This window comes from Lissotriton vulgaris, chromosome 4_1 (genome assembly GCF_964263255.1).
Source record: "Lissotriton vulgaris chromosome 4_1, aLisVul1.2, whole genome shotgun sequence".
In the NCBI taxonomy this organism is placed as follows: Eukaryota; Metazoa; Chordata; class Amphibia; order Caudata; family Salamandridae; genus Lissotriton; species Lissotriton vulgaris.
The window spans coordinates 1,218,248,903-1,218,275,478 of NC_141691.1; the positions used below are offsets into that span (position 1 = coordinate 1,218,248,903).

Consider the following 26,576-nt stretch of genomic DNA (forward strand, 5'->3'; position numbering starts at 1 on the left):
GCATCCATATTTTGTATTCGGTATATTTTTTTAAACTTTAATTGTGTCTGGAGGTCAAATCTCTTCAATTCTCATCCACCAGTACACTCTCCATTCTGGTTTCTCTGCCGGCTGGCCATGGCCTATCTTATTCTGATTAGTGAGTTACATATATCTTTGATTGCTTGGTCAGTTGCCTGAACCTAGCCCTTTATCATTGCCTGATTAATGATTTAAGGACCTCCCCAGTTTGTGCTCTGGTGGATTCTAAGATCTGAGGGCCATTGCTAACTTATGGTTGTATATAGTCCATCTTTTGATAGATTGTTGGCCATTGCTATCTTACTTGTTGATGAGGGCCACAGTCACACACATTGCCCCTGAGCTTAAACTATGTTAGAGGGTAACAAATAAGTCCAATGTAGTCTATCCACTGAGTTCTGCGGTTCTAGCACATTCATAGGATTGCTTTACCTCAAAACTGTGACTGTCCTGTATACTTGGTGCTTAGTTTGAGGTTCAGTAGTAAGGTAGCCCCAGAGATAAAAATCCACCAGGTTCGCAGTTGGAGCCCAGTCACTCATTAATTCCTTGGTGCCCCCAAACCAATTACACGAGGTGTGCTTATGATTTATACAATGTTTCTGTTGGACTTGGCCCTCTCTGCTAAGTCCTCCCCCCCCAACATTTTTGCTCTCACCTCTCCTGTTTTCTGAACTCGTTTTTGTTGGCTTTTATATCTGTGTGTACTTTACCACTGCTAACCAGTGCTAAGGTGCTTGTGCTCTCTCCTTTAGACAAGGTAAAATGTGCATACACCCAATTAGCAGGTGTCATTTACTTGTAAGTCCCTTTTTAAGTGGTACTATATGTACCCAGGCCCTGTCATCACAGTCTGTATATATAGTTTTAAACTGCTCTTTCTACCTGACAAAATAAACCTTTTGCCATTCCTAAACCTTATTTTATTTATTTTAAAGATTTTATATAGCGCTGGCTAGACCCGGAGGTATCAGAGCGCTTTATATGAGCATCAGATCATAGTTACAGGTTACATGGTTACACAGTTATTAGAGCATGGCAACATAGTTACTTGTAAGGTCGAGATAAAACAATAAGCACAAATACATAAGGGGAAAAGCAGGCAAGGGGAAAGATTCAGGGAGGGTAGTGAGGGGGGAAAGAGAAGGAGGGTGACAGACACAGCATGGAAAGAGGAGGGGAAGGGCGACGGGGACACAAACGGGTAGACGAGTCAAAGCAACATACAAAGTCCAGTAAACTGTGATCCCAGGGGGATCACAGCTTACTGAACTTCTTGATCTCTGTTGTGGGAGGTTCCTTTTACGCAGTGGACTCTCTCAGAGGGTTCTCTGAGACTCCAAGGCCTACATACTGAATCCTTCCCCAAAAAGGGGAGAGGGAGTGCTTTGGCAAGGGGTGCCATACCGTACTATCAATAATCAAAAAGAGGTGTATAGTCAAGAAAAAGTGTGCTGTTCTGAAATCACGTGACAAGCGACGTCGTGGATAGGAGGAATTACACTAGGCTGAAGAAACTCCCATCAGCCCACCATTGTGGCGGAATATCATCATGTGGGATACGGATGATGGATCCAAATCTCGCCCCAATCCCATCCAATGATGGTGCAGAGATGGATGACCGAGGTAACCTTCTAGCCACAGTGTATTTCGAGTGGTGCTGATAGTTGTGCAGTGCTCAGTGAAAGATAAGTGAAATTAAAAATAACTACTAGTCCAGAAAATATGTTTATTAGGAACTGTGCTAGTGTTAAGATTAAAATACGCCTAATAGTTTGAAAATATAACTATATCCATCTTGGGGTCAGGCAGGAGACTGTAATGTACACTGGTGGCCATCTTAAGGTCAGGCATCTGGCAGTTAGAGTCAATTTCCAGGACAGCGGCTGCCAGAGAATAACAAATCCAGCGTTCACACACCATCACACTACACCCCTAGTGTAGGCCCTTAACAGCCCATAGGACAGGTTGCAAGTGATTACAAAGTTGGACATGTACATTTAAGTTTTATATGTCCTGGAACAGAAAACCTCATACATTTGTTTTTCACTACTGTAAGGCCTGCCTCTTTATTGGCTAACATTGTGTTACCTCATTGCATTTAATAAGTGATGATAGGCTTTTTTCCATTCATAACACTAACGGAGGTGCATGCCTTAACGTACAGATAACGTGGCAAGCTCCTGCATGTACGCATTCTGGAATTAGACGACTGAGGCGTTTTTACGAGACAGATATTTTCCTTATATCTGCAGTTCCAGGATATTAGTAAGTGCTGTGATAAAGGGCTTTTACTGCAGTGAAGTACAGTCGACTTTGGTAAATGCTGCCTAGTCATGTTGTTGTAGAGAGGGCTAACGTGCTGTGGTCATTTTTGCCGTTTTTTAGACTATCGCAAAAGAATTGTGAAAGAGGGTTTACAAACCGTAGTACCTCCGGCTGGAGGTCTCTGGGTAAGGATATATTTGGTATTTAATTCCTGATTGGTAGATAGCAGACACAGTAAGGTGGTTTTATAGGTGTTTTTGTATATTGGTGGTGGTGGTAGATTAAATGCATATATCGTTTTGAGGCCATACACATCTTTTGGTTGTTTGTGGTGGTGGCTGTTCTGTGCTACACACGCATGATACACAAGAGAACTTTGTTTCCTTGGGCTAAGTAGGCGATACCTGATGTACAAGGAGAATATTATATTTATTTGTATATATTCATATTTTAGATTTATGTGCAACGTATGGACCTGAAGATGGTCCTATGGATTATGTTAACCACCGGGGACCGAAACGTCGACGCTTGACATCTTTTTGCTCACTGATGTATCATTACCTGTATGTTTATTGTGTCAACTTGGAAAATAATTGTTGAATCATGGTATTGGTTTTTTCCATGTCATCAGCAAGAGTTGTCTAATACTACCGTTATATTGATTTCACAAATTGGGTAGTATCTTTGTTGCCATTAGTTAAATTTAATGAAAATTTTTTACATCAGAGAAAATAAAGAACAGTTTATTTCTGTTTTCTCCTTGTCTTTATGATACTAATGACCGCTGTGGCGGCAAATTATTGATTTGTAATTTAAACTGCAAACATTTCCTATTAGGACATTTCTGTATTTTGTTATAATATATACCCAGTCCTGTAGGGAATATTGGGTGGCTCAGTTTTGGCATAACATTGTAAGCGCAGACACTAGTCTGCAAGGGCCCTTTTCAACAAAAGTGGTTCTTGTGTATAGGTATCTGTCTAATGGTGTGTCTATTAGATGTGTTGATTTGTATTTTGTATATATGTAAAAACATTTTCTTTTGTATATAAATCTGCTGCTGTCGAAATTGACCTATGTCTGAGAAAGAAACCCTCACCTAAACGGACGACTATATAGCAAAAATTGCAGGTGGTCCCTCATTACTTGGGCCACAAAACACCAGCAATAGTCTCAATATCCAACAAACTAGTGCACGTAATACTCTAGAACGATTACACAAGAAACTCATTAGGACAGAGTTGCACGCTAAGTTCTTGACAGACTGTTTGAGTAATAACATTATACTGATCAGACTACAAGTCCGGAATATTCCAGCCATATTTATAGAGGACGAAGACTATAAAGTGGGTTTTAGTTTTGTCTCCAATAAATGCTGTTGGAGCTGGATGGTCCTGAGTATTGAAACGGCATTGAAACATATTGACAAATTGAAACAAGAGATTGCAGAGTTAGAGAAACAAATTCGGGAAGATACTACAGCCACAGATATTGAGGAGTTTTTGAGAAAGTTAGATACTGTTATCACTGATTTCCAAAAGAACAACCTTCTGAAAAAGACTGAAAAATTACAAAAAGATTTAAAGAACTACAGTAGGGAACGCACATATCCCTATTTGAAGAAAGATTTCTTTCAGCCTATGACCAACCAGACAAATTGGGTCCCAAAACATACCACTTTCTCTGAAACTGGTTCCTCAAGTTCGGATGAGAGTTTAAATCGGGGAGGCAACTCCAATTATAGAGGAGGGAGAGGACACAATTGGCCTTCTTCTTTTTTAGGGAGGGGCCAACAGCAACAGAGAGGGAGATCTCGGAATACCAGGAGAGGCAGGTATAGAAACCAATACACTCCAGGGTTCCGACAGACCCGGAACAGTTATTACGAGTGGTAACCTAAACCAACAAATAGAAATGCAAGATAATCAAAAATTAACAATTGTTCCCATCTTCAATCTCTCCTCTTATATGCTGAGCTCCAAAGAGATGGAGGCGTTGAGTCATGGACTGTCTTTTGTTCCCACGAGTAGGAATGATCCTTTTATGACATATGTTGAGATTTACAAGTTCTTCAGAACTATACGTCTGAAACATTTTTTCACGAATACTCAGATAGTTCACACTACAAATATAAGTGGATTAAAATGTCCATCAACCTTTTTTCCACCAACGAACCTGATGCCAAAAGATCTGATCACCTTCGAAAATGTAGTGATGAATGAAATCCAACAGATGTTTCAAGACAAATATGTCAAATTCAATTTCTCAAAAGAATCGAAATTGGTTTTACACACACTTGCGAATAGGGAGGATCTAGTGGTAAAGCCTGCTGACAAAGGGGGTGGGATCATAGTACAAAATAAAACAGACTATGACAGTGAAGTACTACGACAACTAAATAATCCCACACATTATAAAAAACTAAGAGGTGATCCCACAAGGAGAATAAGAAAAGAGATTCGATCCTTAACATCCGTAGGACTGGAAGGTCTGTGGCTGAGTAAACCTGAATTTGAGTATATGAATAAGGATGATTATTCCATCCCGGCGTTTTATACGCTTCCTAAAATTCATAAAGACAGAGATAAGCCACCCGGAAGACCTATTGTGGCGGGTTGTCAGTACATTCTCCAACCACTGGCTGAATATGTGGTTTTTTTTCATAAAGCCATTCGTCCCTCTAACCAGAGCATACACCCAAGACAGCAGAGATGTCATTGTGAAGCTCGAAGGGCAAGCCTTTGATCCTGATAAAAATATTCTAGTCACAATGGGTATTAACAGCTTATATACGAGCATCCCGCAAGAAGATGCTCTTTTAATCATCAGTGACATCCTTGAAACACGGACACGTCCACATCAGGTCCCCACTAAATTCATTGTGGATTGTGCAAGAATCGCCCTGTGTGAGAAATACTTTATTTTTGGGGCGGACTTTTATGGCCGACTCCAAGGAGTGGCCATGGGTGCAATTTTTGCGCAAGATATGGCAAACCTGTACGTCGCAGCTTTTGAGGAGAGGGTGATATGTAACAATAATCCCTATTTTGATCATTTACGTCATTATCTACGATATATCGATGACGTTTGTCTAGTCTGGAATGGTACACAAGTAGATCTGCAAAAATTCCATGAGTGGCTGAACCAACAAGACAGTAACCTACAATTTACACTTGAAAGTAATAAATCCACCATCAATTTTTTGGATTTATTAATCCATGATGACAACAATGCCTTAGCAATGAGTCTATACACCAAACCTACGTCCATAAATACCCTTTTAAAGTATAAAAGTTACCATCCGCGTAGTTTCCGCGATAATCTTCCCTTTGGGCAGTTTTTGCGCCTTCGGCGCAATTTTACCTAGAAGGAGGATTATTTCCGGGAAGCCAGAATTCATACAAGCAAAACTGGTATTGCGGTCTTACCCTTGTAGATTAGTGAAACAGGCCATGAAGCGAGCGTGGTACTACAATCGAGATGCGCTGCTAGTGAAAAAGGAAGGCATTGTTGTCAGTGGTACTAATGGTAAGCCTCTGACATGTGTAACCACGTTTGGTTCTGAATCACACCAGATCAGGAAGACATCAGTAGCAACTGGCATTTGATTAGGAAGGTAGAACCTCATCTTACGCAACCTAGATTTGCATTCAAAAGAGGGAGGAATTTAAGAGACTTCCTTGTAAAAGCATACAAGGAGCCAACAGCAAATACAATACAAACACAGTGGGGGTTGCCACCGGTCACGGGTCATTACCCCTGCGGTAATTGTGCGGCATGTGCTACTACAAAAACAATGAAACCTTGTAAAGTGAATGACAGAGATATAAACATTGTTCACCATTCAAATTGTAACACCAAAAATGTCATTTATTGTATACAGTGTCCATGCATGCTATCATATATAGGCAAAACAAAACAAGAAGTAAAAAAACGCATATTACAGCATCAGTCTCGTATAAGATGTAATGTCTTAACTGCTCCTTTGGTAGAACACTACCATCAACAATCACATCTGCCTAATGAAATGCATTGGTTTGCTATTGATGTGATCAAGAATAACAAACGTTACCATAATGCGGATCGTCTACTAACCCTAAGAGAAAATAAGTGGAACTGGCTGTGTAACACTGTAGAGAAGGGTCTGAATTCTTTAATTGAGTGGCACACTGTAGCAACCATATGATGTGGCTGGTTGAGATGTTTGTGTTAATAAATACCTTTAGAGTACTGCTGCATTATTAGGCGCTGATACAGACATTTGTGAGTGGGGCTCCGCTCTAAGATGGCCACCTCGATTACGCTGACGAGATTGAGATTCTGATAGTTAGGCCACTTTAAGCAGGATAACTTTCCGCTACAATCACAGATTTATCCTTCAATCTAGATATTGAGTGACTCGAAGAGGTGGTGTTAAGGTTTACACTGTGTTTTGAAATAGACATCTGAAAGAGACACGTTAGTGATAGATTCCTTACCTTAGAATATCCCCAGGCGTCAGACTGGATCCGGAAAGTTTTGCGTAGCAGTACCCTTGCGCGACGGTAGGCGTCGTCTGCGGCTCCGCGTCCGTCGTCTGCGTCGTGGGCGCCGTGATGACGTCGTCGGAGTACTTAGACGCCGCCTCCGCGTGCTGACGTCAGTTCTTCTTTTTTCCGCGCCAGCCAGCGCAGATCTGGAAAGAGCAGTTCCCTAGTCACTTTTTGACTAAACTTTTGTGATCTTTTTTGATCCACTTCGAAGTCTTTACGACTCCGACGGTGCCGTTAGGGATGCCCGGCTTCAAGCATTGCGACGAGTGCGACCGTACCATGTCGGTCACGGATCCCCACCGCCTGTGCCTGATGTGTTTGGGCATCGACCATGACGACGAGGCCTGCTCCGACTGTCTGGCTCTTTCGAGGAAGGCCAGGCGGGAGCGGTCCCGCAGGCGACTCGAAATCCGCCAGTCGGCCCTGCGCCGTGTGAGGTCCCGGTCCCGGTCCCACGGGAGGTCGAGGGACAGGTCGCGGGGACGGAGCCGTCACAGCTTCGGGAGTCGGCGCCACTCCTTCGGGTCCAAGTCGTCAGGTAAGAAGCACAAGAAGTCGAAGAGACATCATCGCTCTTCCGACTCCCCCCGACGCTCGCGCGATGCGGCCGGGGGTTCGGGTGACACCACCCACGCGGCTCCTCAGGAGTTGCGGGCGCCGCGTCCAGCCCCATACCCCCCGGTCCCTGGGCTGAACGCGACGCCGGAGGAGATCGAGCGTTTCCTCATGGCCATGAGGTCCCTTTCTCCTCCGACGGGTTCCGCTGTGCCTTCGGGCCCAATGAACCCGTCTGGGGGCCCTAGTGGGTCGGGGGCTACGACCCCGACGCCGTCGGGTGCTTCGGCCTCGACGCCGCCGGCGCCTTAGGGCCCGGCGCCGCAGGGCCCCACGATCCCGACACCGCCGGTGCCCTCAGGCCCGGCGCCGCAGGGTACAGCGGCCCCGGCGTCGTCGGTGCCTTCGGGCCCGGCGCCGCGGGGTGCCGCTGGACCCTCTTCGGGCGATGGACCGTCCCCGGTGGACCTTACGACCCCCCCGGGGTCGGTCCGTGTGGTGTCCCCTCCGGCGTCGTCCTCGGGCCGTTCGGAGATTTTCATTTCTATGAACCGTCCTCATTCACTTATGACCCTGAATCTCAGTAGATGGGGGAAGAGGAGAATTGGGAGGGGTCTGAGGACCCTCTGACAAGGGAATGTCAGTCTAACATGGACTGGACAGGAGACCTTGGGGAGGCCAGTGGCCTGGACACCTCTCCAGACACTGGATTAGTCTCTCCTCCTACCGTGGCTTCGGAGGAGGGCGCTACATATAGTGTGGTGTTGATGAGGGCTGCTAAGGCCTTGGGCCTTGAGCTCCCCGTTGCGACCGTGAGGACTAACCTCCTCACTGAGGTCCTTAAGCCGCAGTCATGCTCCATGGAGCCTCTGCTGCCGTTTAATGAGGCCTTGACGGACGTTCTTTTGGGCACTTGGTCCAGGCCCGCTACAGGTTCGCCTGTAGATAGGAACGTGGCCAGACGCCACCGCCCGGCCCCGGGCGACCCATGTTTCCTGTCCACCCACCCCACCCCCGAGAGTCTGGTTATCCAGGCCTCTAACTCCCAGACCGCCTTTCCGACGGCTCCCCCCGATCAGGAATCCAAGAGGTACGAGGCCTGTGGCAAAAAGGTGTTCTCGTCCCTTAGCTTGGGACTGCGGTCTTCCAACACCGCATGCCTCTTGGGCCGTTACACCCACTCTTTGTGGGAAACGGTGGCGGAAGTGCTGCCAGAGTGTCCGTTGGAGGTACGGGCCAAACTCGGCCAAGCCCTACTGGAGGGCCGGGACGCAGCGAAGTATAATATCAGGTGCGGACTGGATACTACTGACTCGCTGGGCAGAGTGATGGCTACGACGGTGGCGATAAGACGCCACGCCTGGCTGAGATCCGCCAACTTCTCGGCAGACGTCCAAAATACTCTCATGGACATGCCGTTCGATGGCCGTCGCCTCTTTGGCGACAAGGCAGACCACGCGCTTGAGCGCTTTAAGGACTCCAGGGCTACGGCCAAGTCCTTGGGCCTCTCGGCCCCGCGCCAGCAAATGGGTGCCTTTTGCCCCTTTCGTGGCCAGGGAAGGGGCGCCCCCACACGTGCCACCAGCCAATCGCCGCAAACTGTCGTCCAGCGCGGCGGCGGCCGTGGAAACCGCCGTGGAGGTGGTCGGGGAAACAAGCGGAGCCAGTCCACACCTGCCCCCGCAGCATCCGCCTCTAAACCCTCCTAGTCCGTGCTTTTCGGCCCATGTGACGCCAGTGGGAGGCAGGGTTCGCCATCACCACTCTCACTGGCGCACAGTCACTTCGGACAGTTGGGTGCTGCAGATCGTCCGAAGGGGCTACTCCCTCCCCTTCGAGACGACCCCTCAAGCCATGCCACCGCAACACCACCGCGTATCGGGGGATCACTTGCGGCTCCTGCAGGAGGAAGTGTCGGCCCTCTTGGCCAAGGGGGCCATCGAGCGCGTTCCTGGGCCAGAAGTAGGACGTGGTTGCTACTCCCACTACTTCCTGGTACCCAAGAAGGGCAAAGGGGGCCTACGCCCTATCTTGGATCTGCGGAACGTCAACAGCTTCCTCCGGAAGGAGAAGTTCAAAATGCTGACACTAGCTCAGGCCTTGGCTGCCCTAGACCCAGGAGACTGGATGGTAGCGTTGGACTTGCAGGACGCATACTTCCACATCCCCGTCCTGCCGGCCCACCGGCGTTACCTGCGGTTCACGGTAGGCCTCGAGCACTTTCAGTTTACCGTGCTCCCCTTCGGCCTTACCAGCGCCCCACGGGTGTTCACGAAGGTGATGGCGGTGGTCGCAGCTCACCTGCGCAGGTTAGGGGTTTCAGTCTTCCCCTACCTAGACGACTGGTTGTTGACGGCGGGCTCGCCCCAGGCAGTCGTCAACCACCTCCAGACTACGGCGGATCTCCTGCACCGGCTGGGATTTTCCATCAATGTGCCGAAGTCACACCTGTGCCCCTCTCAGAAGCTCCTTTTCATCGGAGCGGTTCTCGACTCGGCGCAGTTTCGGGTTTACCCGCCCCAACAGCGGGTTCGGAATATACAGGCCCTGATTCCGATCTTCGGGCCGTTATCCCGTGTTTCGGTCAGGTTGACGCTGCGGCTTCTGGGACTGATGGCCTCCTGCATCCTTCTGGTGCATCACGCACGGTGGCGGATGCGGGCTCTGCAGTGGGACCTGAAGTTTCAGTGGGCCCAGCACCGGGGCAACCTGTCCGACCATGTCCTGATCTCGGAGGGCACTGCGAGACAGCTGCAGTGGTGGCTCACGGACCGCGATTGGGTCAACGGCAGATCCCTCTCCCTTCCCCAACCGGAGCACGTGGTTGTAACGGACGCGTCCCTCCAGGGCTGCGGAGGCCACTTGGGAGAGGCGGAGATCAGAGGCCTCTGGTCTCCGGCGGAGTCCCGGCTCCATATCAATCTGTTGGAGCTCCGGGCGATTCGTCTGGCACTGAAAGCATTCCTCCCGTCTGTCCGAGGGAGTGCAGTGCAGGTGTTCACGGACAACACCACCGCCATGTGGTACTGCAACAAACAGGGCGGGGTGGGGTCGTGGACCCTATGCCAGGAGGCTCTGCGCCTCTGGCAATGGCTGGAACATCAGGGCGTGACTCTGGTGGTTCAACACCTGGCAGGTTCTCTGAACGCCAGGGCGGACGAACTCAGCCGTCGGTGCTCGATGGATCACGAATGGCGTCTGAACTCGGACGTGGCGCAAGGCCTCTTTCTGCGATGGGGAGAGCCTTGGTTAGATCTATTCGGCACCGAAGAGAACGCGCAATGTCATCAGTTCTGCGCGTTGGAATTTCCAAGGCGGCACTCGCTCGGAGACGCTTTTCGTCGCGATTGGAGCTGCGGTCTGTTGTACGCCTTTCCGCCTATATCTCATCTGCCCAGAGTGCTGAAGAAGATCAAGCGCGACCGGGCACAAGTTATCCTTGTGGCTCCGGACTGGGCACGAAGGTACTGGTATCCCGAGCTACTCAGTATGTCAGTCGATCCCCCGGTTCGTCTGCCTCTTCAGGAGGGCCTTCTGTCGCAGCAGCAGGGGATGGTCCTCCACCCGAACCTGTCCAGTCTCCACCTCCATGCATGGAGATTGAGCGGCTACAGTTGAGGCCATTTGACTTGCCTCCTGGGGTTTGCAACATCATTCTGGCAGCCAGGCGTCCCTCCACAAAGACGGTATACGCCTGCAGGTGGAACAGATTTGTGGCATGGTGCACAGCAAAGGCTGTGGATCCCCTCAATGCCCCCCTCTCTGAGGTTCTTCTCTTCCTTCTTTCTCTTGCCCAGCAGGGCTCTGCTCTGGGCACTATCAAGGGCTATCTTTCGGCTCTTTCAGCCTTTCTGAGGCTGCCTGACCAACCTTCTTTGTTCAAGTCCCCTATCGTAAATCGATTCCTGAAGGGCATCACTCATACTTTTCCTCCTGTTCCCTTTGTGATGCCTCAGTGGGACTTGAACCTGGTTCTCACATTTCTGATGTGCGCTCCCTTTGAGCCACTTCACAACTGTCCTCTTCGCCTTCTTTCTTTGACGACTGCCTTCCTGGTAGCTATCACCTCTGCCAGGAGAGTGAGTGAGCTCCAGGCTCTTTCTTGTAAGCCTCCTTTCCTTTCAGTCCATCCGGACAAAGTTGTTTTGAGGACTAGGCCCTCCTTCTTGCCTAAGGTGGTCACGGCCTTCCACATTGGGCAGTCCATCACATTGCCCACCTTCTTTCCGCCTCCGCACCCCTCGAGAGAGGAGGAGAGGCTCCACCGTCTGTACCCAAAACGTGCGCTCTCGTTTTATCTGGATCGCACACGCCAGTTCCGGGTGGATGATCAACTCTTTGTTGGGTACGCGGGCGCTAAGAAAGGGAAAGCGGTGCACAAGAGGACCATTTCTCGATGGATCATCATGTGCATCCAGGTGTGTTACTCCTTGGCTAAGAAGGAACCCCCTGTTGGGCTGAGGGCTCATTCTACTCGAGCCACGGTCACTACAACTGCCTTGGGCCGCGGTGTGCCCTTGCAGGACATCTGCCAGGCAGCTACGTGGGCCTCGTTGCACATGTTTGCAAGGCACTACTGCCTGGACAGTCAAGTCCGGAGGGATGGCTACTTCGGCCGTTCTCCAGGACTTTCTGGTGTGAATATTGGTTCGCAGACCCACCACCACGGGGATGGTATTGCTGGGGTATCTATTCTAAGGTAAGGAATCTATCACTAACGTGTCTCTTTCAGATGCACAAGTTACCTCTTCTGTAACGATATATCTGTAAGAGACATTAGTTAGTGATAGATTCCTTACCGACCCACCCATCCTCCCCGTTCTGCGAACCGATATCTAGGGTTAAGGTCATTCCCCTTCAGGGCCCTAGTTTCTTGGCACCAGTGTCGGTTTTTGTCATGGCTCTGCGCTTCTGGCGCGGAAAAGCTGTGGCTAAGAACTGACGTCAGCACGCGGAGGCGGCGTCTAAGTACTCCGACGACGTCATCGCGGCGCCCACGACGCCGACGACGGACGCGAGCCGCAGACGACGCCTACCGACGTGCAAGGGTACTGCTACGCAAAACTTTCCGGATCCAGTCTGACGCCTGGGGATATTCTAAGGTAAGGAATCTATCACTAACTAATGTCTCTTACAGATATATCGTTACACAAGTAGTAACTTGTGCATTAGCGTGCTTCTGTCTCTATATTAAGCATCGGTCTTAGTGATTGTCATCTACGAGGTTATTCATTACGGGTAGCTCCATTTTGGGTGCCCTTAAGTGAGATGGACTTCACTGCCCTAACCAATATGGAGCAACCGGAATACTGGTGACGCAATCACGCTGCTCACGTATATATGCGGAAACGAAGGTCTTTGACTGTGTGGAAGAAGCAGCCGATTGAGAGGCGTCCCGGACGTTACTAAGTAAGTGCTATGACTGCGAGCGTATAACTTGCTGAATAGATAGGCTTTTTTCCATTCATAACACTAACGGAGGTGCATGCCTTAACTTACAGATAACGTGGCAAGCTCCTGCATGTGCGCATTCTGGAATTAGACGACTGAGGCATTTTTACGAGACAGATATTTTCCTTATATCTGCAGTTCCAGGATATTAGTAAGTGCTGTGATAAAGGGCTTTTACTGCTGTGAAGTACAGTCGACTTTGGTAAATGCTGCCTAGTCATGTTGTTGTAGAGAGGACTAACGTGCTGTGGTCATTCTTGCCGTTTTTTAGACTATTGCAAAAGAAAGAGGGTTTACAAACCGTAGTACCTCCGGCTGGAGGTCTCTGGGTAAGGATATATTTGGTATTTAATTCCTGATTGGTAGATAGCAGACACAGTAAGGTGGTTTTATAGGTGTTTTTGTATATTAGTGGTGGTAGATTAAATGCATATATCGTTTTGAGGCCATACACATCTTTTGGTTGTTTGTGGTGGTGGCTGTTCTGTGCTACACACGCATGATACACAAGAGAACTTTGTTTCCTTGGGCTAAGTAGACGATACCTGATGTACAAGGAGAATATTATATTTATTTGTATATATTCATGTTTTAGATTCATGTGCAACGTATGGTCCTGAAGATGGTCCTATGGATTATGTTAACCACCGGGGACCGAAACGTCGACGCTTGGCATCTTTTTGCTCAATGATGTATCATTACCTGTATGTTTATTGTGTCAACTTGGAAAATAATTGTTGGATCATGGTATTGGTTTTTTCCATGTCATCAGCAAGAGTTGTCTAATACTACCGTTATATTGATTTCACAAATTGAGTAGTATCTTTGTTGCCATTAGTTAAATTTAATGAACATTTTTTACATCAGAGAACATAAAGAACAGTTTAATTCTGTTTTCTCCTTGTCTTTATGATGCTAATGACCGCTGTGGCGGCAAATTATTGATTTGTAATTTAAACTGCGAACAATTCCTATTAGGACATTTGTGTATTTTGTTATCATCTTAAGGTCAGGCATCTGGCAGTTAGAATCAATTTCCAGGACAGCGGCTGCCAGAGAATAACAAATCCAGCGTTCACACACCATCACACTACACCCCTAGTGTAGGCCCTTAACAGCCCATAGGACAGGTTGCAAGTGATTACAAAGTTGGACATGTACATTTAAGTTTTATATGTCCTGGAACAGAAAACCTCATACATTTGTGTTTCACTACTGTAAGGCCTGCCTCTTTATTGGCTAACATTGTGTTACCTCATTGCATTTAATAAGTGATGACTGCTGGTTGGGAGCACATAAGAATATCATCTTTGGTGTCTGAGGCATTGTACTTTAAGACCCTCTTTTATGATAGTCATTTTTTAAGTCACAATTCTGAAATTGGCACTTTTAAAATGATGGCATTTTCTTGTCCTAACCATTTGGTGCCTGCTGCCTATTTCCTGGGTCACATGGCTAAGTGTAGTTGGCAGTTGGCCTTCGTGTATTCCTCCCAGACAGAATTACAGTAGAGGGTCTTTGTGTTGGCAGAATGGGCCATTCTGGCTTGATTGGGGGTGGGAGGGGGGGGGGGTCGGGGCAAGGGGCCATAGCTGTCACCTACCACACTTGCACTTTGAAGGTTAGGGCCCAGAACACTTGCACAGTAATTCACACTAGCAGATTACGACCCCAGACAGTTTGGATTTTCCTTCCTTCCTGCCCTCGTCCCAGACACCTATGTAGGGGGGAAACTCTAGAAGCTTCCCACGCTTCAAAGTAGGCACTAGGTATAACTATCATTTGCAATGCAGTTGGTCTCCCATTTATGAAAGTTAGAGGTATTGGCGTTGTAAAGGACAATGTAATTTTTAAGTCCCAGCGGAGCGATCACAGTTACTCTGTAACATGGTGATTAGCGACATATGCCGTTATTGCAGGCTTTGATTTATTATATGAAAGTTATTGAGGCATGGTTATGATTCCCTTTCACGTTTTTTAACTTTGAAGACAGGTTTTAGTGTTTTACAAGCCAGGAATTTTCCATAGTGCTAGGAAAGTGCTTATCATGATGTCAGTAAAACAGAAGCATTTCTTATTTACGATTACCCATTCGGCTGCAACATGTACAGCTGAGGAAGTTTATCAGTTTACAATGTTTCAAGCGTAAATAAAATGCTTATTGTTAAACTTGATTACATGATGAACTCAACTCCAAAAATTACTTTTAATGTAAATCAATAGCAAACGATAAAACTTGCTGCAATGCTTCAGAATAAACTGGGAACTATTGTCTCTCTCTGGGTTTGTATTCTGTTTACTGTATGTGGTACTGCTGTACACTGTTTCACCCCTTAGTCACCCCCCCCCCCACATCTCAAGTAGCTGAGTTTCCAGGACCCCCTTTGTCTCCGAAGAATGCAATTCAACAACCCGGGAATCCAGATTAGCCCTGGTGCAATCAAGGAACAGCTGTTCAGCTTCCACAAACTTAAATATAACATTGTTTATCCTTCAACAAGAATTATGCTCTGTCTCTGCCAGCCACAGATAGGAATCTGATTTGAGTAAAGTACAGACTTGTTGCTAACTACATGTTTTAGATGCCCTATACATTCTCACGTTCTTAAACATGCATGAAACTGGCACTCGTGCAAAGTGCTCCTATACCTCCAGAATGAGTTTGCACTATACAATGACGGGAGTACTCACACCCCGATTATGAATTCCACCAAATATTTTCCTTGCACAATCACAGTTGTACTTGGCATGTGACTTTCACCTGGTGTCGGACACAACCAGATAACCACGAGTGTTACTTTATGCTTTTAGGCGTTCTACTTAGCTGACATTTTGAAATTGCATATCTCCGGTTCTACTGATGAATTTTATTCTTTTTGGTGCCAATTTATAAAATCTTACTCTATTTTTTAAAATTGGTGTGATATATTTCTTGTAGCATGTTTTCTCTCTGTTGCTATTTGTGTGTTGCATACATTCTTTACACATTGCCTCTAACATCTAAGTTCAGCCTGGCTGCTTTTGTCCCAAGTTACCAGAGGGATAAGCACAATTTAGTTACTTGTTGTGGTTCACCCCGACTACGATTGTGGCTGTTGCTAGAGTATGGTTTCACTCCCCCTCAACCAGCAACCCAATTTCTCATTTTCTTTCAATCCTGTCTGCTGTTGTGCATTTTGTTCATGCCATATCGTCTTCTGTGAGACCTGGAACAGGTTTTGTTATCTGAAGTTTATTTTTGTTATTCATCGATTGTTTGGTTTAGATAAATCATTTTACAAAGTGTTCATCCTTTAAAAACTGCAATTAGAAATACAGATTTGCTTTGTGATATCTAGATCACATACTAACAACAACATTTACATTTGTAGAAAATGTATTGCTGGTCACCTTTTTCTTTTCTTTTTTCGTTTGGCAGAATGGATCAGAAATAGCCTTTCTCATGGCTTCTCTCCATTATCACAATCTTCTTCAAAGAAGCACTATGGGATCATTCAGTGTGTAAGCACCCCATGTTTTCTAATTCTTAAGAACTTAATTTTACTTGTTTGTAAACGCTTTATTTCATTTTTTTAATGCATATTTGTTTTCTAGTACATGTATCCTTTATTCCAAGTGCTTCAGTTCCTCAAACAAAACACAATATACACCATCAGAAGTCTCTAAAAAGCAAAGTAATGTGTTTAAGAATGAGCTGAAACTTATGTAAGTGATCAGTGAAAAAGTCACTGACTTTCCAGTTAACGCTATCTTGAAACCTTAGCCTGCCTGTACCCAATTAGGTGCTGAGCTCATGTGACCACAAGAAAATCACAGCACTGCAAAACGAGTGCTCATCAGGAACCAAATTCAGCATCCTCACCATTAGAAAGGTACTTGGAGAGGTTGGAGCTGCCTTCTCTAAGCTGCCCCACAAGAAAAATATTCTATGCAGGAGCAGCAAAAATAAAAAAAAAGTTTGCTGCATGCTTCACCATTAATTCAGTATTTAGGGGAGCCCCTGGCACCAGAAAAGCAGATCCTGATAACTTTCAAAGAAGGACACTGAAGCCGAAGACTGAAGAAGCGCAACTGATTTGGCACCAGCCGTGCTGGCCTGTCTGCTGTTCCCCGACTAACGTGCGGCAAAGATTTCTCGTCCTGCAGAGGTCATGATTCCAAAGCCTGGCAGGACGGCCAGCCTTCAATAAAGACTCAAGAAATCAAGTGGAGCAGCAGAACTACTCCCCTGCATCCTGCAGGCACCCAAAGAAGAACCGTGAGGACTCCAGAACTGCCAAGCACCACTGCACCCGAACCCACACCCCACACAAAAAGTGGGACAACAGTGTTAGCGTGGTCCCCAATCTCTCAAGAGACTGAGTCCACTTTGGGTTCACCCTTTGTGAACTTCCAGACTACGACTAAAGCCTCTGTTTGCAGGCCCCCTCAACCATGAGTGCTCCCGCACAAAGAAGCCAGACACCACAAAGACCCTCTGCACCCTGCCACCCCGGCCCAAGGTGAAGAGGACCACCAGTGTCCCCATGTTCCCTAGCATTGCAAGATTTGAGCCCTTTGTGTGATTCATCCCAACTGGCTTTTCAGTCAAAACATGCAGCCTCTTTGCACAAATACCGATGCCTATTGACTAACATTCAGTCCCCGATGCTGTACTGCCCTACTGCACCCTACCAACCTAGTGCCGCTGGAGGGGACCTGCTGGGGCTGCATTGCACCTTGTCCAATACTCACCTTAAGTCCCAGAGATTGGTCTTGTAGTTCGCTATACTATACCTGAATGTCATACTTATTTTTCCTCCTAAAGGATAACATTGTAGCTTCTGAAAAATGCACTGTCAACTTTTCAAAACGCAAGGTATTTGTCCTGCAAAACATACTTACCTTATTGTATTGATTCTGGTGCCTAAACATATACATGCAATTTTTATACATTGATATGGATCTCCTCATTGAGTAGTGTGCATCCTTTATTGACTATTGTTTGTATTTGCAGATGTCTAACACTCCTCTCAGATAAGCCTAAGGCTACTCAATCCTTCTACCCCCTAGAAGTGCACCTTGGGATTGACAGAGCAAGCCCATGTTCACTCATAAGGGAACCCCTGGAATCTTTGCACGATACACTTCAGTTTGGTATATTATATAAAGAGCCAGGTTACTACATTGGTGGTGCAGTAGTGGGATACAAGACTTGACATTTGCTGTACGACTTGGTTAAAAAGTGATTCAAGTAAGGAATCCAAAATGTCATTAGTTATAAGCTGTTTTGTCTGATTTTGATTTTGTTTTCTAAATTCTTTAAAACCTAGATGAGATGTAAAGGCCTTGTGTTAAGTTCCACAGTGAAACTTTGGAATTTTTGTCAGTTTCTAAAAAAGGTCCCAGACTTAGCAACAATGTCTTCTACAGGGGGTCTGATTCAGTAGCTCAACCTTAACCCTTCTCTACATCTTTTGATGCAACAGCTAAGGACCCTCTATAAAACTTATGAAGTCGAAACAGACTCAAATTTAATGTGTACCTAAGGCCATTGGCAGAGCTGGTTGAATCATGGGGCGTCAGAGTGATCTTTTATGCTGATGACACTCAGCTTGTGTTTTTCTTCAAGGATCACTCTGACAGCTCCCTGGCCCGCTTTTGCCACTGTCTGGTTAACATCCCTTCATGGATGTCTACCAACAATCTAAAATTAAATACCGACAAGACGGAGGCGTTATTTTTTTAATCAGAAATCTATTATTCCCTCCAATATTTGGTGGCCATCTCAACTTAATCCTGCTTTGAAAAACTCTGAATGATTAAAAAAATCATCCCTTTCTTGCCTTTTGAGTCCCGCAGAACAGTAGTGCACGCCCTAATCACGTCCCATCTGGATTACTCAAATAGTTTGTAGGTCGGTGCCCCTGCGTATCTCATTAACCGTCTGCAAACAGTGCAGAATTCGGCGGCCCGGATGATTTGTAACATCCCTTATCGCCACTCAATTTCACCTCATCTGGTCAAACTACATTGGTTACCTGTGAGAGATCACATTCAGTTTAAGGCCCTGGTCTTTGCCTTCAGAGCTCTCAATGGTCGTGGCCCGGCATACTTAAGGCACCGAATCAGGCTGTCTCTTGCAACACGGGATCTTAGATCCAACCATCTTCGCCTTATGTTTTGCCCACGCTTCCGTCTGGCTCGCACAGGTGGTAGGGCTTTTGCCGTAGCCACCTCCAGATTGTGGAACTCACTTCCAGGGGAACTCAGATTCCTTTCATCTGAGTCTGTGTTCCACAGGAAACTTAAAACCTGGCTCTTCTCTCTGATCTAGCCTTGCGGAACTCTCTGACTGACCCTCTCTGACTTCACATGTTTTCAGCGCCGGGACACCCCCTGTTGGGGGTAGCTGTTCGCGCTTTACAAATTGCTAAATAAATAAAATAAAATAAATAAATCCTATCAAGGCAAAGCTCAAGGAGCTCTTTGCAGAGTATGAGAAAGACCAACCAGAGGATAACACTTTTCCCCTGAGGGTCAGGATGGAGTCAGTGGACATGAGAAAAGCTTAGAGCTTTCCCCTCATGGGGGAAAAAGACCTCCCAGAGGAGGATATTGCTCTCGAAAGACTAGCCAAGTTGGCAGCTTTAGATGCCAAAGCCTGGCTATAGAGAAAGAAAGAAAGTCAAGATGGGCTTTGGACCTATCTCTGGTGGCAGCAAAATAATTCATCAGGAGAAAGAAGAAGCTGTTGACCATAAGATTCCCAAAAGATGGTCCCTAAATACACAGAGGGTGATGTTATCACCAAATGGTTTACAGCATTTTAGAGGTCTTGTAAAAAATAAGTCAACTATCCCAAAAGTATTGGGACCCTCTTTTCTGATAACTGGTCTCAAGAAAGTATAGGGATAGTGTAGGAAGAATAAATGAACGGCTGGAAACAGGTTGGTGAGTGACGAGGTTTATTGGTCACATCTTCATAAGTCGAGCTCCAGGCAGGGAATGCCCCAAGAACATAACAGTATTACCAACCGCAAACCTCCCCATTTTAAAACACAACATTCTTCCAACCACACGAGACCGTCACAAGCTGTGACAGGCAATCACCATGCTCGTGACAGCTCGTATAACAGAACAGTACCCAACAGATAGGCTGCTGACGCTGAATGAGGCAGGTGATGAGCCTTATGACCTCATGAAGGATACCCTTATTTAGGGCTTTGGACTCACAACTGAGGAGTACAGAATCCAGTTCCGGGAGGCTCGGAAGAACCACTAAGTCAGATGTTCTGAGATACTCGACAAACCCAGAGTCAGACCTGAGTAGACATTGTAGAATTGCCAGTGAAAGCACTATGTGGCTGGTTAAAAGGTAACAAAAGGGTGGGGGCCCGAGCCAATACACAGTCTAAGTGTGGGTACTAGGGTAAAAACTGGGATCCCAAGAATGCTTGGTGTAGGATTGCAAAGCCAATGGGCACCGAACTGCACACCTTAGCTCTCCCAACAAAAAGAATCCCTATAGTGCACCTGTAGTAACTGAAGTGATAAGTCCTCAGATGGGATCCCAGGTGAGCCCTGACCATATCAGAGAGTTCACTGAAGCAACTTTAGTCTCAGAGTTTGGTGTGGATATATCTGCACTGGCTGTCTGGCCCATTAACATGGACACATACAGACAACCGCCTCATAGAAAAGGGATCAAAGTGGAAGCACTGAGAGATACAGGTGCAAGTGTCACTATGGAGACTGAGAAACTGATATCCTCAAAATATTATCTGACTGGTGAGATCTTCACCATTGTCAGTGCTGACAACCAAACTAAGGTCCATCCCATGGCAATGGTGTCCCTAGAATGGGGAGGAGTTACTGGCCAAAAAAAGGCGGTGGTATACTCTGCAATTCCTGTAGCCTGTTTGCTAGGAAATGATCTGGAGTCCTCAGTGTGGGCTGAGGTCGAAAGAAAGACCCATGCAGCTATGCTGGGTATACCTGAAGGAGTGTGTGTGAAAACCCGATCACAATGCAAAGCTAAGGGTGCAAAAGAAGAGTTAGAACCTGAAATGATGGCCCAACCCTCTAAGAGAAAAGGCATGAAGACTGGGAAACCAGCTTCAAACAAGCCACAAGCTCATGTCCCCTCTTCTTAGGGAGAAGGTCTGTCAAACCCGGAGGGAACTGAACTCCTGGAACTTAGGCCTTAACACCATCGATGCTAGTGTTATTTTCCTCCTGTGCTGTTATTTTATGATTCCCATTGTTTCATGACGAGCTCAGCTCGTCATGAGTGTATGGAGGTGTACCTCATGACGAGCTGAGCTCATCATGAGCGTCCAAGGGGTTAAACAGCTCCTGGGCTCTCGAAGACCCTCTAGGGAAGAGCTGTGGCAGAGATAGAGGACCTGTCCCATTCTTGAAACCCTGAGACAGCAAGCTGCTGATGAGGGAAAAGAGAGCTGTGAGTGGCTCCCACAGAACCTATTGGAGTGAGGGACTCCTTTACCCTGAGGCCAGAGATCCCAAACCTGGTGCCACTAGGAGAGTGGTAGTGCCTCAGAGGTATAGAGTGTTTCTGCTCACTTTGGCTCATTCAGAAAAGGGGGTGGTGATGAACAGAGTGTCTGAATTAAGTAGACCACTCTTACCCAGTCCAAAGATCAGGGCTTGATCCATCACCGTTATTTAGCTCACTGCACCATCCCAGATCAGAACCTGGCTATATGCAAATTAGTCTGTCCCTGGCCCAGTGCATCATGGGAACAGAGCAGACCAAACTACCAAGCCAATTCTTCACCATAAAGGAGACAAGCTTCCGGGGACCGGTTTCTGGCATTTCAGCCGTCGTCGGCCCGGCTTGCTTGAATCCTGATGGTGCAGTGAGCAAGGGACTCATGTCTGAGTATACCCTGCCACACCTATAGTGGCCTAAAACGGTTCAGAAAAGGGGGTGGTGATGAACAGAGTGTCTGAATTAAGCAGACCACTCTTACCCAGTCCAAAGATCAGGGCTTGATCCATCACCGTTATTTAGCTCACTGCACCACCCCAGATCAGAACCTGGCTATATGCAAATTAGTCTGTCCCTGGCCCAGTGCATCATGGGAACAGGGCAGACCAAACTACCAAGCCAATTCTTCACCAGAAAGGAGACAAGCTTCCGGGGACCGGTTTCTGGCATTTCAGCCGTCGTGGGCTCGGCTTGCTTGAATCCTGATGGTGCAGTGAGCAAGGGACTCATGTCTGAGTATACCCTGCCACACCTATAGTGGCCAAAAACGATTCAGAAAAGGGGGTGGTGATGAACAGAGTGTCTGAATTAAGCAGACCACTCTTACCCAGTCCAAAGTTCAGGGCTTGATCCATCACCGTTATTTAGCTCACTGCACCACCCCAGATCAGAACCTGGCTATATGCAAATTAGTCTGTCCCTGGCCCAGTGCATCATGGGAACAGGGCAGACCAAACTACCAAGCCAATTCTTTTTTTTTTAAATTTTTTTTTTGGGGGTTCAAATCTGCTTTATTGAGATAAAAGTAGTAGGATACACAGCTTGGATCGCCTACAACCCGGAGGCCGGCAGCAATGGATGAGCAACAATACACAGCCTGGAAGCCGGCATCCCGGGGGCCCGGCGGCAAAGTATAGAGTGTCGCTGCATCGCATCAGTATCCGGCGGAGCAGGCCAGGCGAGGATGAGCAGCAGTCGAACAGATTTTTTGAGCGAGAGAATAGTCTCACTATTGTTTTGTTGTCTGTGAAACAGGAACCACTAAACATCCCAACGAGTTAACAAACTAAGAGGTGTCGCATGACTGTGTTGCGTTAGAGTATGGTAATGGTGCATCGCGGCTATCTTGGCAGGTGGCGCTGCGCGGGGAGATTGACTGTCCTAGTCTCGACTGCTAGTGTGAATGGAAGTTCGCGGGGCGTAATCTCAGGATCAGTAGGGTATGGAGGACATAGTTTACCAGGGGCGGGACCGTCTGTCTATGTGGCAGGGAGGACGCTTGGGCACAGTAAGGGGTAAGAAGGCAGCGCTATTTATCCAGGGTTACAGGCAATGTCTAGAAATGTGTCACTGTACCTGGGGAGTGTCGGGTTCATCGCTTGACTGCGCATCGTCTGGTGAGCGTTTAAGCAGATAGTGTACCAGTGGGTCCCAGATGTTCCCAGGCCGGCAAGAGAGAGGCAATAGCTCAGCAAAGGTGGTGTGCTGGTCTTGGCAGTATGTCAAGTCAGTTAGCCAGTCCTTGAACTTGGGAGCTCTGCCCCTGCTCCAGCGGCAAGCAACACGTCTCTTGGCCAAGAGCAATGCTATGTCAATGAATTTTCTGCATTCCCTAGGTAATTGCTTGGTATATCCAAGGATGGCTACCAGAGGGTCCGCAGGAACCTCCTCATCTACCATTTCCGCGACGGCTTCGATGACCTGCCGCCAGTAGTCAGCAACCTGGGGGCAGGACCATGCCAGGTGGAGAAAATCAGCATGTTCAGCACGGCATCGTTCGCAGCGATCATTATCGGCCAGTCCAAACCTGAATTTCCGGACCGGCGTATAATACATCCTCTGAAGGAATTTATAGTGTATTATTTTCAATCTGCAGCTGGCCGAGATGCGAGAAGTTAATACGCAGCAATATTTCCACTGGTCATCCGAGACATCTGTTCCCAGTTCCGCCGACCAGTGCAATCGGGCAGCAGAGGCCTGTAAAGGAGCAGCTCCGCGAAACTGGCGGTAGAGCCCAGAGACCAAATGTGTCCCATCCTGTGACTCTAAAAGATAGTGTAGTGGTGGCAGGGTCGCAGGCTCATCAGGATAGTCAGGTAGGATGTCACGCATCCCAGCACGTAGTCGGATATAGTAAAATAGGTCAAGGGGCGAATGGGTATGCGTTCCAAAAAATTGATCGGCTGATTTGAAAAGTCCGTCGTGGAACAGGTCTCCCCAGCAGGCGATAAGAAGCTTGCCACAGAGCTGTCGAAATCCTACTTCCGATAGCAAGGCCAGACGTGGATGATAAGTAAGGGGAAGTTTGGGGGAGTAGGGCAGCGTGCAGAGCAGCCGCCGAGCAATGCGGCGCCATGCATCCAGCGTGCAAGAAACCGAGGTATTCGAAGTGGTGATGGAAGTCTCGGGACAGTGCAGCAGGCCATTCAGCGGGAGGGGGTGTACTATCCAGTCCTCCACCGCTATATGTGGCATGAAGGGAGTAGGGGCCATCCAATGATAGGCGTAATGCGCCTGTGCGCATAAATAGTACGTTTCGAAATCGGGGACATCAAAGCCCCCTTGGTCATAGGGTAGGGTCAACGTCGACCATTTCAAACGGGGAGACTTACCGCCCCAAAAAAAGTCTGCGCAGCTCCGTGCGAAGTGTCTTGAAGAAAAAGGCACCAGGGTAGTAGGGAATATTGAGGAAAAGGTACAGGAATCGGGGCAATAATATCATTTTTATAAGGGAAGCTCTACCAGCCATGGAGAGAGGCAACGTGATCCACCTATCAACGGAGGCAGTAAGTTTGGTCACGGCTACGCCATAATTGGAGCGGAGTGTCTCGTCCTTGGTGCGCGCGATACGAATCCCAAGATATCTGAGATCATCACGGCACCACACCAATGGGTAATCTAGGGGGAAGTCGTGCACAGCATCAGTGAGAGGAAAGAATTGCGATTTAGACCAGTTGATGTGAACGCCCGACTGACCTCCGAAAAGGACAAACTCACGAAGCAGGGGATTAAGGTGTTGATCCGGGTATTTGACGTACAGCGTTATGTCATCCGCATAGAGGGATACATCGATTTGCCGCTGCAGACACTGTACCGCTCCTGCTCGGTGTAATTGGCGCAGACGGCAAGCCAAAGGTTCCACTGCAATAGCGAACAATAGAGGCGAGAGCGGACACCCCTGACGGGTGCCTCTTGTAAGGTTGATGGGTGGCGACAATTTTCCATTTATCAGCACTTTTGCCGTGGGGTCTGTGTATAGGAGGCGCACCCAGGCCAAGAACATTTTAGGGAAACCCATGCTGGCCAAGACCGAGAAGAGGTAGGGCCATTCGACCGAGTCGAACGCCTTGGAGGCGTCCAGGAACACTGCTGCCACAGGGATATCAGGGTGGACTGTGCGGAGCAGGGAGAAAAGGGTGCGGAGATTATGAGACGTAGACCTGCCCGCCACAAATCCAGACTGATCAGGTAGGACAAGTCTGGTCATGAGTAGTGAAAGTCGCGTGGCCAGGACCTTAGCAAGGATCTTGACGTCACAATTCAGAAGGGAGAGTGGGCGGTAAGAGTCGCAGGAGGTGGGATCCTTGTCCGGTTTCAGAAGCGAGGTGATAACCACCTCCCGCATAGAGCAGGGCAGTATCCCATCAGCCAACGATTCGGCAAACACCTCACTCAGCACGGGAGCCATGATTTCAATATAGGCCTTGTAGAATTCGGCCGGGATGCCATCGAGCCCCGGGGCTTTACCGTTCTTGAGGGACACGATGGCTTCGCGAATCTCATCGAGCTCGAAGGGCGCCGCAAGGAATTCCCTATCTCCATCACTAAGCCAGCAGAGGGCCACTTCTCTCAAGTATTCGGCATATGGAGCGTCCTCCTCCGCCGTGGACGTATAAAGTGTCGAGTAGTGTGTCGTGAAGGTAGTAAGGATCGCATCTGTTTCTCTAATGGCGGCGCCAGTTGCATCCGTAAGCTCTAAGACAGTGTTGTGTGCGCTTGGCGTGCGTGTGAGTGAAGCCAGCACTTTCCCAGGTCTCTCCCCTTCGCAGTATCTCCGGGCCACCCAGTGTTTACCCCGATATTTCGCCTCCCTGGCAGCCTCTTCCTCATATTTGGACAGCGTGTCCCTAAAGGTCACCTGCAGGCGTGGATCATCATCTACCGCCAATTGGAGCTCCAGAGCGCGCAGCTCTGTCTCTAGTGTGGTGATAGTGCGCAGGATAGCACGTAGGACCCCGTGACACTTGGAAATGCAGAACCCCCTAATAGTGACCTTGAAAGCCTCCCATATGTGCTCTACCGACTCCACTGAGCCCTTGTTTCTAGGGAAGAATTCTCTAATTTCTTCACCCAGCTCTGTGCGAAAGAGCTCGTCAAGGAGCACGTCGGGGCTGAGCCTCCACTGTGGTTTCGGATTGTCCCAACCAGGGGTTCTGAACTGCAACTTCACAGGGCTGTGATCTGAAAAAGTTCTGGGCAAGTGGTCAACCCCTATCAGCTCCTTAGTAATGTCTCGGGTAACCAAGAAATAGTCCAGGCGCGCCCATGTCCCGGTGTGAGGTGTGAAGTGTGTGCCCTCCCGCCCGTGGGGATACAGGTGTCTCCAGGCATCAAACAGACCACCCTCCTCCACCACTCCCTCCAAAATCTCTCTGGCTCGGGGCTTGTAGGAGCTAACACCATCCGCCCTGTCAAGGGGGGGCGCCAGCGCCAGATTAAAATCACCACCCCAGATGACATGTCGTGCCCCTATTGAAACAATCCTACCCCACAGTGTGGAAAAAAAGGCAGGCGAGTCAACATTCGGTGCATACATAGAGACAAATAAATAGATGTCATGTCCTACCCTGCCCCACAGCAAGACATACCGCCCCTCCCTGTCCACCTCCTCCCCAAAGCGATGGAAAGGCACACCACGGGCAATGAGAATCGCCACGCCCCTCGCATATGTCGAATAGGAGGAGAAGGCACGGGTACCTGCCCATTTGAGTCCAAAGGAGTTGTCCCTGCGTATGGGCATGTGCGTCTCCTGCAGC

The 26,576-nt window shown here is 47.9% G+C and overlaps 1 protein-coding gene across 3 annotated transcripts in view; it reads left to right on the top strand.

The window, feature by feature from the left end:
• FBXO15 (F-box protein 15) overlaps window positions 1-26,576 on the top strand; it is a 242,384-nt gene that overhangs the window by 123,080 nt on the left and 92,728 nt on the right. For all 3 annotated transcript variants that reach the window (XM_086965436.1, XM_086965435.1, XM_086965437.1), the window contains one exon: window positions 16,246-16,328. In XM_086965436.1, coding sequence (XP_086821562.1) covers window positions 16,246-16,328 — 83 coding nt within the window. The remainder of the gene's footprint in view (window positions 1-16,245; window positions 16,329-26,576) is intronic.